Source organism: Calonectris borealis, chromosome 1 (assembly GCF_964195595.1).
Source record: "Calonectris borealis chromosome 1, bCalBor7.hap1.2, whole genome shotgun sequence".
NCBI classification, from domain to species: Eukaryota; Metazoa; Chordata; class Aves; order Procellariiformes; family Procellariidae; genus Calonectris; species Calonectris borealis.
The window spans coordinates 88718937-88737132 of NC_134312.1; the positions used below are offsets into that span (position 1 = coordinate 88718937).

An 18196-nucleotide genomic window follows, 5' to 3' on the forward strand; every position below is an offset into this window, starting at 1 on the left:
TGAGAAATGTAAATTGAAGTAGCAGACTACTGAAATAAAACTGTTTAAATTAAATCAGTATATCCTTTGTAAAGGAGCACAGTAAAATATATTCACCTGCGGATGACTGTGTGTTTCTGTGTGCCACCGAAAGCAGCCCGCTGCGCAAACCACAAGGTGATACTCAGCACAGCGAACAAACAATACCTTGATTTGAATCTTGACAAAGCTGTGACAGAACTTTTTTTCAGGCTCTTTGAGAAAAAGGCATCTAGTAGTTTTAGTTTGCAAAACCAAAAAACATTTCAGCCAAAAAAATAGCTACATGAGACTGACCTGTATTTGAAAGAAGCTGACTATGGTGGGTGGATTAATACTGTCTGAAAAAACCATGCCCAAAGATATTTACACTGCTAGACTTGTAGTGTAGACCCTTTGCGCCAGTGTTTAGGTCTCATGAAGAGGTAAATGGTGTCACTAGAGGACTATAAATGAAGCATTTTCTGACCTTCTCCAAAATAAGTAATTCACTGGAAATGCTGTTCATTAAATATTTTCTTTACTCCCAGTCATAATTAGACCTTGTGGAACAGTTATACCTTTGAGCCTAAAAAAGAGTAACTGATAGTCCATATACCTAGAGCTTCAGTTATATTCAGTGTTGGCTGCTCCACCAATGTAAATTTAAAATTAAGACTGAAAACTGGTAAAATCTAAATTATTTCTCTTTTCGTGCTAAACTTTACATGAGGATTTAAGACACCCAGATTTCCTTCCCAAATCTGCAACTGATTCTTTCCATAATCTTGGTTCATTTGCTTTCTGTATGCCTAATCTACCTGCCTTGTGAAAAGTGTGTCATAAAACTCAGCTAGAAAGCATTATCAAAACCTGAATTTTGAGCTGCAGTAACTCCTCTTTTCCACAAAGGAGTCCAGAACATCCCCACCTTTTAAAGATATTGCTACTTATGTCTGCTGAGTATTAATTCAATAACTGAGGTTTACTTCAGAGGAATTTTTTTCCTCTCTTAAGTTACTAAGGGTTCCAATATGTCATGAAATAATGTATTTATGAGCCCTTACGTTGGTACCAGTTGTGCTGCTGTTGTGCTGACTTGCCCAACCAGATGACACAGCACATATTGTTTTTGCTTAGTGGAGAGACATCGAAAGAAGAAGATTAATGCTGGGATAAACAGAATTGGAGAACTCATTCCCTGCTCTCCAGCACTTAAGCAGGTGAGTGTCCGTTCAAAGGCACATACAAGTTTCCTGTAAAATGCTTGTGTGTTTCCTTGTCTGTAGAAGTATGAATACTTATTTTGCTATTTGTCTTAGGAAGAAGGCAAAACTGAATTAACATGCTCAAAAATCTTACTAGTTATTAGTATTTTAAAAATTATTTGTAATATAATTCCTTTTTGGAAGTGCAGGGCCACATGAATGTAATTATGCAGATTTTGAGCTTTTTATCTGAAAGTGTTGCATATGACTGCTGAAGGAATGAAACGGTACGAGTTGGACATGTGACTGATTTTCTCCTCAGTTCATACGTGCAGTATTTTTGAGGAGGTGCATGCTAGACTAATTTGCCCGTAGCGATTTGATCAGCTTGCTGGTATCTGCCTGTGCGTTTGATCCACAGCTTCCCAAAGTTCTCGTTCAGGGTGCCTGAACATTGGTAACAACAGAAGGTAAAAATCCTGTATCTCGGCTGCCCCCTGCCCTGTTGGGCTGAGCAGATGGATAGCTGTTCACCCTTTCCTCTTAGGAGGGGTGGCAGGCTGGACAGAAGTGGGTTGGATCTGGCCAGTGGGTTGCTGTTTACATTGTGCAGCATCATTCTACTGATGCTGTTTAATGTAGTCTTGTGATGCTCGAGTGGTGAAAGCTATAGGTTAAGCAAGATCATTTTTCAGGCCATTCTCCAATCCCTTCTCTGCCTTTTGCTGGTGATCACTTAATGTCCTAAGATGTAGATAGAATTGCATGCATGCTTGGCTCTGTCGTCTTTTGTAAAATGGAATGAAAGCCATTCAGAAAGTGAAATAATTATAGTAAGTTAAGACAGTGTCCTTGTGAAAGATGAAGCAAGACAAATGGTTTGAGGTTGATGCACAGAAGCATCTTTTTCAAGACAGAGCCATCTACAGCAAAGGCTGTTCCTACAGAACAGTAGAAGAAGAAATTAAATGAATGAGGAGTTTCACAGACAGAATAAGCATAGTTTCATAAAAGGAAGATGGTGGAGGAGTTATGGCAGACTTTCTCTTTCCATGTTCTCCAGTATATTAGTTTCAAAATTATGCATACACCTCTGTTCCACATTTGTTTCTTCCCTAATAAAATACTTACAAGGCAGTATCCTGGATATTTAATATGATGTATATGTTTACTAGTGAACAAGAATATTAGGCTGCTCAGGAAGCAATGATGCTTGCTATTTGTTTCTGTGGCCCTAGAATCTAGCTTCAGGCATTGGAAAATGTCAGCCCCAGCATTGAAAACGTTATTCTGTAAAAACTCATGGCATCTTAGGGTCAGTATCACTCATGAAATGTGTAGTTCATCAGAAAAAAAAAACACACAAACACCAAAACAAACAAACAAAAAACCAACCCAAAACCAACCAAACAAAAAAACCCCCAAAGACCCCCCCAAAAAACCCCAACAATATTCAGAGAATCATTCAGGTTAGCACATTTTTAAAGTGAAGGCTTTTGGAACAGGTGCCATCTCATCATTAATGGCTCTACCAATGATAGACCTTTTTCTTAATTTTATATATATGTTTTCTTTTAAAGAGCAAGAACATGATCCTGGATCAGGCCTTTAAGTATATAACAGAAATGAAAAGACAGAATGATGAACTTCTGTTAAATGGAGGGAACAATGAACAGGGTGAGTACAGATGCTGCTGGAGGCTCTAGAATTTCTGTCACTCACTTCCACTGTGTGTCTGTTAGTACTGACTAACAACAAAGCCTGGAATCCCCAGACATTATGCTTATACAGGAAAAATACAGCTGCTTAGAATATCTTGAAACAAGAAGCCAAGAGAACGCCCAAGTGCATGTTCTTGCACATAGCTATGAGATAATGAAGCAATCGCATTGTGATGTAAAATAATTACAGAGCTTATAGGTGATGCGACATCGTCTAGTAGATTCCGTCCTGATTTATTCTGCTGTAGTGACCAGGACGATTTCTGACAAACTTCAGAGTTAGATTTTTTTCTTTGAAAACATGGAGTTTCCTTCATGCATAGAGCTATTTTTTTTCCTTTCAAATGCCGTAAAATTGATAACAGCCTATTTTGTAAAAATATAATGCAACATATAAAATCTTCTTGAACAGCTGTGTAAAAATACAGTGATGGAGGTATGACAGAAATAATCTCAGAGCTAATGTTTGGTTTGTGATTTTTATTTCTCCCCATAGAATTGAATTCTAAATAGTTTATTTTTATCTTGTCAATGTAATTGGGTTTGAAAAACCTAGGTGATTTTCCCAGTTAGGTGAGCCGTCTCCAAGTGCATTGCCATTTTTGTGGCTTTACATAAGTGCTTTGTATTTAATTTTGCGTATCATGTTTAGATGTAATGAAACTTAATTGTCTTGGAAAGCCATGAGATTATCAATTAAATAAAACAGTTTTAGTGTTTGCAAAGGAGCAGGGAAAAGAAAAAGATAAATTAATGTGCTCATATTTCCTTCAGTAATTAAACAATTGGACTAGTGTTCAGTTTCATCTGAGTTCGTCCTGATGTTTTTTCTAACTAAATAATTTGACATATCCTGCTATTGGTAACAGAATAGTCTGTGAGGTTCATTCACTTTCCTGCTCAGTAAAGAGGCTTATCAGGATAAGAGTCTTCAGTTACATTATGTTAACCATTTGAAGAACGCGTACATTATTAACAATTTATTTCAATACTGCATAGTATTTACTCTCCAGATGATGTGGTAACATTACCTAGTATTTGCGCTGGTGCTGATATAATGGAGCGCTCTCACTGTTTTGTAGCTGAAGAGATAAAAAAACTCCGGAAACAGTTGGATGAACTGCAAAAGGAAAACGGGAGATACATCGAACTACTGAAAGCAAATGATATTTGCCTGTATGATGACCCTACAATCCACTGGAAGGGAAATCTCAAAAATGCGAAGGTCTCGGTTGTTATTCCTGGTGATCAGGTTCAAAAGAACATCATTGTCTATTCAAATGGGACTCAACCCAATGGAAATAACCAGGGAGCATCTGTCCAGGGAATAACGTTTAATGTTGGTCATAATTTACAAAAGCAAACAGCCAATGTTGTGCCAGTCCAGAGAACTTGCAACCTAGTGACTCCTGTGACGATTTCTGGTATTTACCCCACAGAAAACAAGCCATGGTCACAAACTACAGTTTCTCCGCTGGCTTCCGCTCAGACAGCTCCAGCAGGGAACGTTCTTGAGCTTTCCACCCCGGAGAATGAGCGAGGTGTGCTCACCGCTGCTACTGCCAGCTCACAGAGTGTGTCTCGATCTGGAACAGAACAGGAACTACAGTGTTCTTCAAGTAATGCACCACAGAATGATCAAAATCTCCCCAAAAGTAAAAATGATGAGGAGGGCACTAAATTAACAAAGAAAACACTCCTGCAGGGAATCAGCCTTCCTTCCAGTGCCTCCACGGAAGCCCCCCAAGTTCAACAGAATACAACTTGCTCAAATACAAACAATTCTAGGAGTGACCTTCAGGAAGGCTGTGTCATTTCAACCACGGACACAGCTTGTGTGCCATCTGTGAGACTGTCTACTGCAGATAGTTTTTCCTCTGCAAATGTCCTCAAAAGTACAGACTTAGTAAGTAGTGCTGGAATGCCTGTGACTTCTGCAGCAGAAGGAGTTAAGGCTGCGACGGCAATAAGCACTCTGCCTGCCGGTCCCCTAGAGAACTGCTGGTCTTTTTCAGGCTCTTCAGGTGTTGGCACTTCAGACTTGAAAAACATGAGTAGCCTTACACGGATGCCTTCAGCTGGAAACACACAGACCACGTGGACAACTTTGCAGCTAGCGGGAAATACTGTTCAGCCACTAAGCCAAACACCATCCGGTATAATGACTGCACTATTAAACGAGCCCATTAATGGTGCTGGTACTGTATCTTCGGCTCACAGCAGGCCTTTGACTACAAGCGTCAGTTTGAATACTTCTCTGCCTGGAGATGGCCAGGCAGCTGAACAGATTGTAGTTACCTTGCCCTCATGCCCACCCTTACCTATGCAGCCATTAATCAGCCAGCCACAGGTTAAAACTCAGGCTGCAGGAAATATCCTTCCATTAAATTCAGCTATGCAGGTGATTCAGATGGCTCAGCCAGTCGCATCAGCTGTCACGGGAGCACCAGCTAACCAGAATGTCATCATTCTCCAGCCTCCAAACCCCGCTCCGTGCCCTCCGATTGTGAGAGCAGAAGTTCCCAGCCAAAATGTTAGTCAGCAAATTGTGATTATACAAGCTGCTAATCAGAATCCTCTTCCCCTCCTCTCCGCTCAGCCTTCTGCTTCTGTAAGAGTTCCCGTGAATGGGCCGACTGCAATCGCAAACTCTAGCAGCTCCATACAAAATGCCCCTCTTCCACAGACTTTCGGAGGGAAACACCTTGTCCATATATTACCAAGACCATCTTCTTTGCCATCTTCTAGCTCTACACAAACGTTTTCAGTTACAATGTCAAATCAACAGCATCCTCAAACTATCTCATTAAACGGGCAGCTTTTTGCCTTGCAGCCTGTGATGTCTTCATCTGGAGCTTCAAGTCAAGCCCCTATGCAAATTATTCAACCCACCACCAGCGAAGATCCAAATACCAATGTTGCCCTCAATACATTTGGTGCTTTAGCCAATCTCAATCAAAGCATATCGCAAATGGCTGGACAGAGCTGCTTACACTTGTCTCTCAGCCACCCTACCAATCCCACAACTGTCAATAACCAGATTGCCACAGTTAACTGTGTGTCATTAGCAACTTCTGCGGCATCTTCAGTACCTGCGGAGGTTTCAGTATTAACTAGTGTGTCTAATTCAATAAATGCTTCCCCCAAAAAAGCAGCTGCTGGCTTGCCATCCAATGCAAAATCAAAAAGGACAAACAAAAAGCCAAGTACAAAGAAACACCAAGCAGTCAACAGTAAAGTGTCCTGTGCAGCAGTTCCTTGCAAAGATGCAGGGAAGGTGGACTGTGCTCCTGTGGAAATGGTGACAAAGCGTTCAAGCAGTGAGGGGCTGCCTGAAAACGCTCCGGCAGTATCACAAGCTTTAACGGCATCGCAGGCGAGCGGCGTGGCAGCATCGAGTGGTGTCAGCGTTTCTGACTGTCATTCTAAAGAGACTGTGAGCTCTGAACAAGCAGTGAAAACCTGCTCCGTCCCCGAGCCAAGCTTGACAGAGGCTCCCGCTTCCTCACCACTGGCATCCGTGGTGTCAGAGCAGCTGGCGCTCGTCCCACCGACTGCCAAAGATGCTGCTCCTCGCCAGCAGGCCCGTGGCTCTCAGAACCGTCCACCAACTGGCTCTGCCTTGTCAGAGTCTCCCAAACCCTGTGAACCCCCCAGCACCTTAACGTCCTCTCGTACCGAAGCACATGTGACACATTCTCAGGTTGCTGGGACGTCAGCAGCACAGAGCAGCACAGCGGCTCATACTTCCAAGGCAGGAACGATTTCGGAGTCCTGCAACGTTGTGCAGGATTCCTCAGTGGTAATGCAAGATGCGGACTTGTTACAAGGACAGGGTCTAACCAAAATGCTGTCTGATCTCACAAAAGAAAGGACAGCTGTGGAAAAACCCTCTTCCTTTACCGTTCAGGGGGAGCATTCTAATTTTCCCATGGAAAACTCAAAATCGGCAGAATCAAATGTTGATTTGCCCGAGAAGCAGGAACTCTTGCTAATGAACACGGAAGGTGATACTCTCTCCCAGCATCACTCCTGCATTTCTGATCAGGAAGTAGGCGGTGCTTCCCTTATCGCCAGCAGGCAGGCAGACTCCCCGATGTCAACTAGCTCTGGCAGCAGTCGAGGCTTCTCAGTTGCATCTATGTTGCCAGATACCACCAGAGAAGACGTTACTAGCAGCACCTCAACCAGTACGTGTAACAGCTGTACATTTTCAGAACAGACTGACATTGTAGCTCTTGCAGCAAGAGCTATTTTTGACCAGGAAAACCTTGAGAAGGGTGGAGGAGGAATACAGGTTAACATGAGGGATGCCATCTCTAAGTCAACTGAGGTTGCACCTTTGGAGAGAGAGCAACAGCCTTTTAAACCTCAACCAGTGAAAGAAAACAATGCAGGGCCATTGGAAGCGGCACCAAACAAATTCAGTGCTCAAGATACAGTACAGACAAATGTCGATAGACAGGTTGAAAAGCCAAGCTGCTCTGTAGGAGGTGTGGAAACATCAAACACTTCTTTGCAGATTTCCACTTCCCAGTCACCCAGCATAACCAGTTTAAGTGTGAATAATCTAATACACCAGAGTCGCATTGTCCATCCCCTTGTGAGTTGCTCGAGTTTATCGCAGTCTTCAGAGCCAGCAAGTGTCCCTGCGACTGTGAGCCTCTCCCTTCCATCTAGCACATACGTCAATCAGTCTCCAGGACCCGCTATGATGAGTGAATATGCTCAGGAACAACTGAATGCTATTAGGGCAAGTACCATGCAGGCGCCCCAGCTGCAGGAATCGCACTTAAAGCAGCAAAATCATGAAGGTCGCAAAGACTCTGCCAAGCGGGCTGTTCAAGATGACCTCCTGCTTTCTACGGCGAAGAGGCAAAAGCAGTGCCAGACAACGCCCATAAGGCTTGAAGGGATGGCGTTGATGAACCGAACACCAGAGAGCATTGCTGATCAAACACAGATGCTAGTCAGTCAGATTCCTCCCAATTCATCCAACTCAGTGGCATCAGTGAGCAATCAAGGGCACACCGATGGCCTTAATAGGTTATTCCCACCAAACAGCAACTTTGTAACACCAGCTTTGAGACAAACTGAAGTTCAGTGTGCTTCTCAACCATCGATTTCAGAGCAGCAAGGCCAGGCAGGGCAGCACTTGCAGCCAATTCAACATGTTCCTGCTCAAGGCATATCTCACCTTCACAGTAATCACCCGTACTTAAAGCAACAGCAGGCTGGTCAGTTAAGAGAAAGGCACCACTTGTATCAGCTGCAGCACCATGTCACTCACGGGGAAAACTCGGTCCACTCTCAACCCCATGGTGTCCACCAACAGCGAACAATACAGCAGGAGGTGCAGATGCAAAAGAAGCGAAATCTCATCCAGGGAACACAAGCCACACAACTTTCTCTACAGCAAAAACACCATGGAAGTGATCAAGCACGGCAAAAAGGTGGTCAGCCACATCCTCACCACCAGCAAATGCAGCAGCAGATGCAGCAGCACTTTGGAGCTTCCCAGCCTGAAAAGAACTGTGAAAATCCTGCAACAAGCAGAAACCATCATAACCACCCTCAGAGCCATATAAATCAGGATATTATGCACCAACAGCAACAAGATGTTAGCAGCAGACAGCAAGGTTCAGCTTCTGAACATGTGTCAGGGCACAATCAGATGCAGAGACTTATGACCTCAAGGGGCTTAGAGCAGCAAATGGTGTCCCAGGCCAGTATCGTAACCAGATCATCAGATATGACATGCACCCCTCATAGGCAGGAAAGAAACAGAGTTTCCAGCTACTCTGCTGAGGCACTCATTGGGAAGACGCCCTCTAATTCGGAACAGAGAATAGGAATATCTCTTCAAGGCCCTAGGGTTTCTGACCAGCTTGAAATGAGAAGCTATCTTGATGTTTCTAGAAATAAAGGGTTGGTCATTCACAATATGCAGGGCCGCTTATCTGTCGACCATACAGTTGGCTCAGATGTGCAGCGGCTTTCTGATTGTCAAACATTTAAGCCAGCTGGACCCAATCAACAACCAACGGGCAATTTTGATGTACAGGCTTCAAGAAACAGTGAGATTGGTAATTCTGTGTCATCCCTCAGGGGCATGCAGTCACAAGCGTTTCGAATCGGCCAAAATACTGGGCCATCTATAGAGAGACAGAAGAGATTGCCCTACCAGCCAGTACAGGGTATTCCAACAGGAAATACCCTGCCATCAAGGGAAAATGAAAACACCTGCCACCAAAGTTTTATGCAGAGTTTACTTGCCCCTCACCTTGGAGAGCAAGTTAGTGGAAGCCAAAGATCGATCCCCGAACATCAAAGGAACACGCAGTGCGGCGCCTCCTCCACAATTGAGTACAACTGTCCCCCAGCACGAGAGAGCGTCCACATCCGAAGAGATGGTGATGGCCAGAGTAGGGAGAGCTGTGACATGTCTATTGGTGCAATTAACACAAGGAACAGTTCTTTGAATATTCCTTTTTCGAGTTCTTCTTCCTCAGGAGATATTCAGGGTCGCAATACAAGCCCAAACATCTCTGTGCAGAAGTCCAATCCCATGAGGATGACGGACAGTCACGGAACTAAGAGCCACATGAATACGCCTGTTTCTAGCAACATGCATGGAGTTGTGAGGCCAACTCACCCTCACCCTGCAGTTTCTCACGGAAATGGCGAGCAAGGGCAACCTTCTGTTCGTCAGCCAAATTCTTCAGTTACTCAGCGGTCGAGGCATCCTCTGCAAGATAATGGAGGTTCTAAAATACGTCAGCCCGAAAGGAATCGGTCTGGAAATCAAAGACATGGAAACGTCTTTGACCCTAGTCTTCCCCATCTTCCTCTGTCCACCAGCGGCAGTATGATCCTTGGGCGCCAGCAGTCTGCCATAGAAAAAAGAGGAAGCATTGTCCGATTTATGTCTGATGGCCCTCAAGTGACTAATGATAACGCAGCCCCTGACCAACATACTCTCTCACAGAATTTTGGATTCCCTTTTATTCCTGAGGGTGGCATGAATCCACCGATAAATGCCAATACCTCTTTCATCCCACCAGTCACTCAGCCTAGTGCCACTAGAACACCAGCTCTAATCCCAGTCGACCCTCAGAATACCCTGCCATCCTTCTATCCTCCTTACTCTCCTGCCCATCCTACCCTTTCCAACGACATTTCTATCCCTTACTTTCCCAATCAAATGTTTCCTAACCCAAGCACGGAAAAGCCGAGTAGTGGAAGTTTAAACAATCGATTTGGATCCATTTTGTCTCCTCCCAGGCCTGTTGGTTTTGCTCAGCCAAGTTTTCCTTTGCTTCCGGATATGCCGCCGATGCACATGACCAACACGTCGCACTTATCCAATTTTAACTTGACGTCTTTGTTTCCAGAAATAGCCACAGCTCTTCCTCCAGATGGTTCAGCAATGTCGCCTTTGCTTTCCATTGCAAACACATCTGCTTCAGATTCTTCCAAGCAGTCCTCAAACCGACCTGCCCACAATATAAGCCATATTCTAGGCCACGACTGCAGCTCAGCTGTATGAAAACTGATAGACTGACTTCTAGTCTGATGCGTTGTTTATATATTTAAGAAGAAGAAAGTGGATCTTACTGGCATCCCTGAAGAGACCATTCATAGCATCACTGTTTATTTGCCTAAGTGTATGTATATGGGTACTTTTCGTATTTATATACACACTGTATTTCCATCCACCTTACTAACTTTGAAGCACCAGTGCCTATAGCAATGCTTACTTACTAGTAAACGGTAAGGATGCAACGTTGAGAGCTGTGCAAATGTTGGTTGTTGATTTTCCAACAATCAAGTCTGATATCCGATTATTCCAGGGTAAGGGCCACCCTCAGGAATATGTGGGTGTAAAGAAAGGAGTGAGAGCATCCGTATGGGAGACAGGAAACAAATGCTACCGGTTTCGTTTTGTTTCTGATGCATTTACCTGAAACTACAGATGAACTTGAAGTGGCTTGGGTTTCTCTTTTTCTTTTGTAAACCATCTTCAGGAGCCTCAACACGAGTCAAGTCTGTGTTAACCCAGCATTAATTGATAAAGACATCTGTTGCGCAGCTTTTGTCTGTTTGAAGCTTGTCACATGCACTTGACTTAAGGCTGACTTTACCTGGCAAAAATCACTATGTGTTTCCATGGTCAGCAATTAAAAATACTGGTTTAGAAAATTCAGATTTCTTTAACGCATGACTTTCTGTTTCTAAGAAGAATTTTGTTTGGATCTGTTTTAACAATGGCTCCAGTTACTGCTGAACTTGGTCAACGTTTTAATGTAGCTTACGACTCCTTCTGGTGTAGTCAGCAGAGACAGCAGTCGTATTTGTTGCCATTTCATTGTTCGTATGCTGCAAGTTACCTCAGGGTGGGTTTTGTACCTTGTTTAGCACCTTCTTAACGTCTTCTTTTTTTCCCCCCTCTCCTTTTCTTTGGCCCATGCTCAAACACCAGCTTTCTGGTTTCTGTGAGTGACAGCCCTTTGTGGTACCAGGCAGCGCACGGGAGGAGGACTGAGCCTGTGGCATCCCGCAAAATGCGCGGGGATGGCTGTGGGCACAGTTTTTACTTAACGTTGCTGACAGGATCAGGCCCGAGTAAATATCAGTACTTTGCACTTGAATGCACCTTTTGTCTAAACCCGTATGATTGTGGCTGAAGGAGGAACATGAATGTGTCAAGACCGAAACGCTGCATACCAGGAAGACGTTGTGATTTGAGCGCCACGAGGAAGGGGGATGCGTTTGTATGTGCCTGAGAGACGGAGTGAATGTGCGTGCGCTGGCTGAGTCTCCAGTACTGTCACAAATTTTGGTCCCGTTTCTTTTAAAGGAAAGGGAAGAACTAGGTAAGTTTTATTTATTTAAATGGCTCTGCAGTGTGATTTTTCTTAAAACAAGGGCAGAAATATTTGTCTTTGTGCTTGGAAATACCATTCTGGTTTTGATTCTTCAAATAATAGAGTAACTTCAGGTTTCCTTGTATGCAATCCTCCCCCTACCAGCCGAGGAGTGGCAGAAACTGCTCCGGGGCCTCTTCTCTGGGCAGGGCAAAGTTGAAATACTTGTGTGTTGCCCACCAGTGCATCGTCTCACTGCTCCTGGGACCTGTCACGGGTTCTTCCCCAATGCCTCTGCTAGTAGAGGGTTGGGGAGGAACAGGCTCCCTGGGATTTTTTTAGAGATTTTTTTTTTTTCTTTGAAAGGTAGAAAGGAAGATATTCCTCCATCTCCAAGAATTGGATCCACAAAGAGGGAGCTGAAAGTTTTTTCCATAGCTTGACTGCCCAGGCCACATTTTTGCTAAGTTCTTTTACACTGATCCAGGAAAGTAAAGAGGCTTTAGCATAAAAAAGGATTGGGCTGTGTCTGTAGTCCTTCCTCACAATGTCTCCACTCTTGTAACCTGGGGTCTGATGTTTTCCTGCAAAGCTAAGTAAAATGGTTCTGATTCAAATTGGGAATCACTTTTTAATTCAGATGGAACTTCTCTTAGGACACTAAATCTAAGTGGTGCATCAGTTCTCTGTGTTTCTTAAAAATAATAGGTTGAATATTTATTTCACTTCAAAGCAAGGCAGCGTATCTGAGTTTGACTGTGAAATGGGCTGCCAAAGCGTAGTTACCGACCGAATGGCAGCAGCTGGCCTGTGCAGAGCAGGAGGGTTAGGAACGATGGTCAGTCCTCAACTCCGACTGAGCACACTGCAGGTCTGGGTGTTAATCTGATGAGGCTCTTGATCAAATTGATTTCCCTAACTCAATAGATCCCGAAGGGGCTACCTCAGGTGGTGAAACAAGTTCCATAACGATGAGTGGCCCCGTGGGTTGTGGATGATAAAGACAGGGGTATTGAATCAGCAGCTGCACTGTGCATTACATACTCGTCTAGACCTTTAGGAGGGAGCAAAACAGCCATTCTTGCTCTCTTTAAGTGGCATTGTGTGTGCAATGGTGGTTTTGGCTTTCAAGACAAAGTAGTGAAAAATTAAGCCCTGGCTTCCAGGACTTTATATAGATGTTAATCCTGCTCATCATTCCAGGCATTCACGTAGTACCACATGAGTTTCCTCTGCTGGGAAAACTACACTACTTCATGATATCTTTGAAAACTGGAGTGAGCTTGTAAGCTTACACGGACCAGTTGCAACAGTTGAATGTTCACAAGTCCATGGGGCCTACTGGGATTCACCCCAGAGTACTGAAGGAGCTAGCTGAAATTATGGCAGGACCCCTCTCGATCATCTACCAAAGGTCTTGGGAGTCTGGGAGGTCCCTGCTGACTAGAAGCTAGCCAATGTTACTCCAATCTACAAGAAGGGCGTGTGGGAAGAACCCAGGGAACTACAGACCTGTTAGTCTAACCTCGGTTCCTGGAAAAATTATGGAGAAGATTATACTGGGTGCTATTGGAAGGCATTTAAAGAACACGGCACAGTCAACATGGGTTCGCAAAGGGAAGGCTGAGGGGCGACCTCATTGCTCTCTACAGCTTCCCGAGGAGCGGAAGGGGAGAGGGAGGAGCTGAGCTCTTCTCCCTGGTATCCAGCGATAGGACGTGTGGGAATGGCTCAAAGCTGCGCCAGGGGAGGTTCAGACTGGACATTAGGAAGCATTTCTTTACTGAGAGGGTGGTCAAACACTGGAACAGGCTTCCTACAGAGGTGGTCGATGCCCCATGCCTGTCAGTTTTTAAGAGGCATTTGGACAATGCCCTTAGTAACATGCTTTAACTTTTGGTCAGCCCTGAAGTGGTCAGGCAGTTGGATTAGATGATTGTTGTAGGTCCCTTCCAACTGAAATAGTCTAGTCTAGTCTATTTTATTCTATTCTATTCTATATATTTATTCCTTCATATTGATTTCACTACTAATTTCACTGGTGTTATATCGAGGTTAAATGCAATCCTGAGGATTCACAATAGAACATGTCGGCTGTGGTTGTGGGTTTTTTTTTAATGTTGGACATCATTTTCTGAAGAGGCAGTAACGGTGTCAGTAACTTTCATGTGCCCCTTTTCTGTTTACAAAGACAACCAAAAATAACGACCTAGTTCACAGGATACCTGTACTGCAGGTAGTAACAACACAGGCATTTTAGTGATATAAAGACTATTGCGATTTTGCAGGAACTGCATAGTTTCGCGGTGTGTGGCTCAAAAGTAATTACCACGTGACTGACCCTCAGTCTTCTCTAGAGGATTGCATCCCGCATTGTTGTGACAGGGCATGGTGATTCCTGCCTAATCACCAGGCCACTTTGTCGTCCTTCTCAGGACTTTTTCTGAAACCTGCCAAGACCAGGATGGAGAAGTACCATTTCATTGCCCTCCTTGGACATGTCAATTTCTGTTGAAGTTCAACTGCATACCAGTGTGCGTCTTTTTACGTGCCATAAGTGATGCTAAATGATCCTGTGGCATTGATGTGGGATCAGGCAGACTGCTGTGAAAAGAAAGGTAGGCAGACCTATCTGTGAGAGCTTCATATAAACACATTTGTCCAAATTCTGTTATTTACACTGCTGACTGGCTTTTAGATCAATTTAATTAAAGAAAAATTGGGTCTATTGTGCAGTCTTTTGGTCTAATGGACTGTCCAAGGTGGTCTTTGAATGCTGAATCTGGCCAGGTCCCCTGGTTTAAGAGCAGCTTGTGGGTTTGCCACAGATTTCAGCATCTCACATGTTCGTGCTCATGTGCCTGTAGGAGGAACAGTGGATGGACTGGATATTTCACATCAGAAGAGAGGAATTAGATGTTAAGTAATTTTTGTTAGTTTTTAATTATGAAATTGTTTTAGTTTTCCTCTTCACCATAAACTAATCACCCCTGCCGTTCCACATTGACCAGGCCATGGCTCACCTTCTTGCCTTTAGTTTTGTAGGTCAGTTTGTGCCACTGACAGGTCGGTGTTTCAGCTCTTCCGGCTGCTGGCCCTTTCCCAGGGCTTTGGGCTCTGCCCTCAGGAAGAGGAGCAATTGCAACATCTTTACCATTGAGTGGAAACTCTACTTTCTTTTATTTCTTTTTTCTTTTATTTTTCCTTTCCCCTACCATTGAAGCTGTTGTGTTTAGGTATCAGGTTGATAAGACTTCAAGGAAGGCTCACCTTACCTCGATATATGCTTTTTTGGGGGGACAAAGAAGTTTGAAAAAGGAGCTTCTGTAAGTTTTGCAGATCAAATAGTTGTTTTACTTGTTATAATAACAATTCAACAAGCATATACATTTTCTTCAGTAAACAACTATGACACCAACAATTTGTTATCTTTTTCTCCTAAGAATTACCTGGCAATTAACAGTTCCTTTGTTTTTCAAGATATATTTGGAAAAGATTTTGTGGTTTTAATTGCAATTTGTTAGCCTGAGAATGGCATTTTCTCTTCCATAATACATTTTTGAAGGTTACTTACACTAAGTGGGGTTTGTTCTGGTTTTTGAAGAAAGGAAAAATACCCAGTACTGCCTAATTTAGCAAAATAAGCAGCAGCAGGGAAAGGTTCAGAACTACCTCTAAGATGGGACTGCCACAGCTGACAAGCCTTGTGTATCTGTCGCTGTTAGCTTGGCCTAAATGACTTCAACAAACAACAGCAAATGGTATAGGGCTGGATTGCATGTGTGTCAGTGTAGTCCTTGATTAATCCCTTGAGAAGCCTAGGAGAATAAGAGCAGAGTCAGACTAAGTTGAAAGCAGGCAATAAAATAGTAATCTATTAACATTTATATAGCTTGTCATTGAGAGAAAGGACCTCATTTAAAAGCAGCTAAGGAAACTGAGAACTGAAGTGATTTGAGCTGGTGGCTGAGCCTTTCTGGAATGTGTTTTCTAGCTCCTGCCCCCTGCTCCAGTCACTACGCTGCTGCCCAGGTGGAAAAGCACCTCTCTGAAAAAAAAAAAGACGCTGTGCTAGTACAGAGCCTCCTGAATTTTGCACAGATTTCCTACTGCACTTTAAAGCTGCGCTGCTGCTGCTGTGGTTGGCGACTGTAGGGCTGTTGCAGGAAACAAATCATGTGGCAGGGCAATGGCAGAGGGCATTGCTGGAGAAAAGGGGTCATTTCATTATTTCTGATCTCCTGTTGTCTCTTCACTTTATTCAGAGGTACTTGCGCAGTCCTGGCTTAAGGACTTGGTCACAAACTCACGCTGTAATCTGTTTCTGGATGACTAAATGTAGTCAGCTGTGCTAAGAGCTGTGATCTTTTGCTGTTCCCCAAGTAAGTTTCATGCTCATCACTTTAGTAATGATCTCACTTTGACTGGAAAGACAGAGTAGCATTGAATCTATTTATACCAAATCAGTCAAATTTGTGTTTTTTTCTGATACAGCGATATAAGGAGCTCCATCCTTTATCATCACTTAAGCTAAGTTATCTGCTACTGCTGTTCCCTTCTCCCGCTGCCACTGATCCAGCACGGGTAGCAGCCGCGTGGACAGGAGTGCCAGTGCAGACACAAGGTTTGTGTGTGACGGTGTTTTCAGCCTCCTACTGCCTCTGCGATCCCTAGAGTGAATCTAAAATCTCAGAGCACCAACACTTTATTCCCACTAGTTTTACTGAGAGCAAGTTATTCTGTGAACCGGTGAAAGATTTAGCAGAGGTTTTTGGTCATGACAATACAAAACCATCTCTCTGCAAACAAGCCCTGTTTAGTTACACAGAAGCCATTTATTATTTGCTGATACCAGTTTTTATGAGATAAATTTAAAAAAAAAAAAAAAGCATTTCTTTCTGCCTCACCAAAAGTATTTTTACAAGTAGGTTCCAAGTTTGCAATATGCTGCTGTTTCGGCAATCACAAATGTGAAACAACCGAGCTCGCAGTGGGTTGTACCCCTGTTCCTGCCCACTCACTGTGAGAAGGGAAGCAAATATGGATTTTGCCACAGGAGATTAATCAAAGATGCTGTTGCCCTCCACAATGTAAATTATTTATATTCAGTCCAGAATTTTCTGCTGTGCTTCTGTTTTATACCGCTGTAAATTACTTGGATACAGCCCCAGTGGAAGGTCCTTGCTATTTTGTAATGGGAAAAAGGAACTCTGCAGTAGAAATCTATAATGAATGAACAGGAACATCATCTTCCAATTGTAAATAAGATCTTGTTCTGTTTATTTTGACATCTTTTTACAAACGTCTTGCATTCAGGTGTAAATATCCCAAACCATGATCTTGTTCAGAGTTCTGAGATTTCTATTGTTAAATGTAATACTTTGTTTAATAGTTGTAATAATTATTTGTATAGATATGAACATGATAGTATTTTATTAAAAAAAAGAAAAATGTTCTTTGAATACTGTGTTCTTTTTGGTACAGCTTCTTTCCCTGTGGAAAGCCATGCATTTCACTCTTCAAGTTAGGTAAAAATAAAAGCTTTGTTTCGAGGCTGGGAATTTACAATTGTAGTTCTCCACTGATGCATATTCTCTGCGTATACCAGAGTTATGCACCACTTTATTTGGTTATATAAAACTACATAATCCAGAAGAAACATATACTGATAATGAAGGATCTAAATAATGCATGGCAGATGCTGGCCCTGCCCAGGTGACAGTGATCACTATGTTAAGATACAACTTTAGCTTTGGAAAATGTTTCTCATCACGCACTGCCGTGTTGGTTGTGAAGTGCACTAAGACAGTTCTTTTGTCACAGTCTGAATCTAAAGGATGTGGTTTGGATGAGACCGGTACAGAGACGCTGCAAGGTAAGTAAAGGCTTTTTTGGGAGGCTGCATAATCAGAACTGCAATGAAACAATTTGTGTTGGGGGCTCCAGGCAGCCTTGCTTGTAAACCTCAAAATTCTTGTGGATGCTGAAGATGCCTTTATGGAAGATGATTTTTTTTTTTTTTTTTAAATTAAAACTTAGTATTAAGACAGATGAGCTTCTATTTTGTTACTTGAGCGACAGCCAGTATCTATAGTTTAATGAGGAGGCTGTGGTTCAGTAGAACATCAGGAAGATGTGTGCACGAATAGGATGGTCTCCGAGCAGTCACAGTGACCTATTCTCAGCCCACTTTCCTGACCTTGGGAGGGCAGCTCAGGCCTGAGAGCTGGCAGGCAGGGCTAGTTAACTGCACCGAGCGCTGCCCAAGAGCAACAGCCCCAATTTCGGGGTCAGCGTGTTGACAGCACAATGCATAAAGGTGGAGTTTCCCACTGTAGCAACCTGCTCTTTCCTATCTAGTAGAGGGGAAGGGAAACAGGACACGAGGCATCTGAATACCTTC

At 43.4% G+C, this 18196-nt stretch overlaps 1 protein-coding gene across 14 annotated transcripts in view; it reads left to right on the forward strand.

Moving 5' to 3' along the window:
* The window catches only part of USF3 (upstream transcription factor family member 3), a 36886-nt gene extending 19631 nt beyond the window's left edge, over positions 1–17255 (forward strand). For 5 of the 14 annotated variants that reach the window (XM_075166069.1, XM_075166106.1, XM_075166114.1 and 2 more), the window contains 3 exons: positions 1138–1220; positions 2786–2882; positions 4009–17255. In XM_075166069.1, coding sequence (XP_075022170.1) covers positions 1138–1220; positions 2786–2882; positions 4009–10475 — 6647 coding nt within the window. In that variant the 3' untranslated portion in view covers positions 10476–17255. Of the gene's footprint in view, positions 1–1108; positions 1221–2785; positions 2883–4008 lie in introns of all 14 variants that reach the window. The other 9 variants (XR_012676218.1, XR_012676214.1, XR_012676217.1 and 6 more) reach the window with 9 other exon arrangements.
* The last annotated feature ends 941 nt before the right edge of the window (positions 17256–18196 follow it).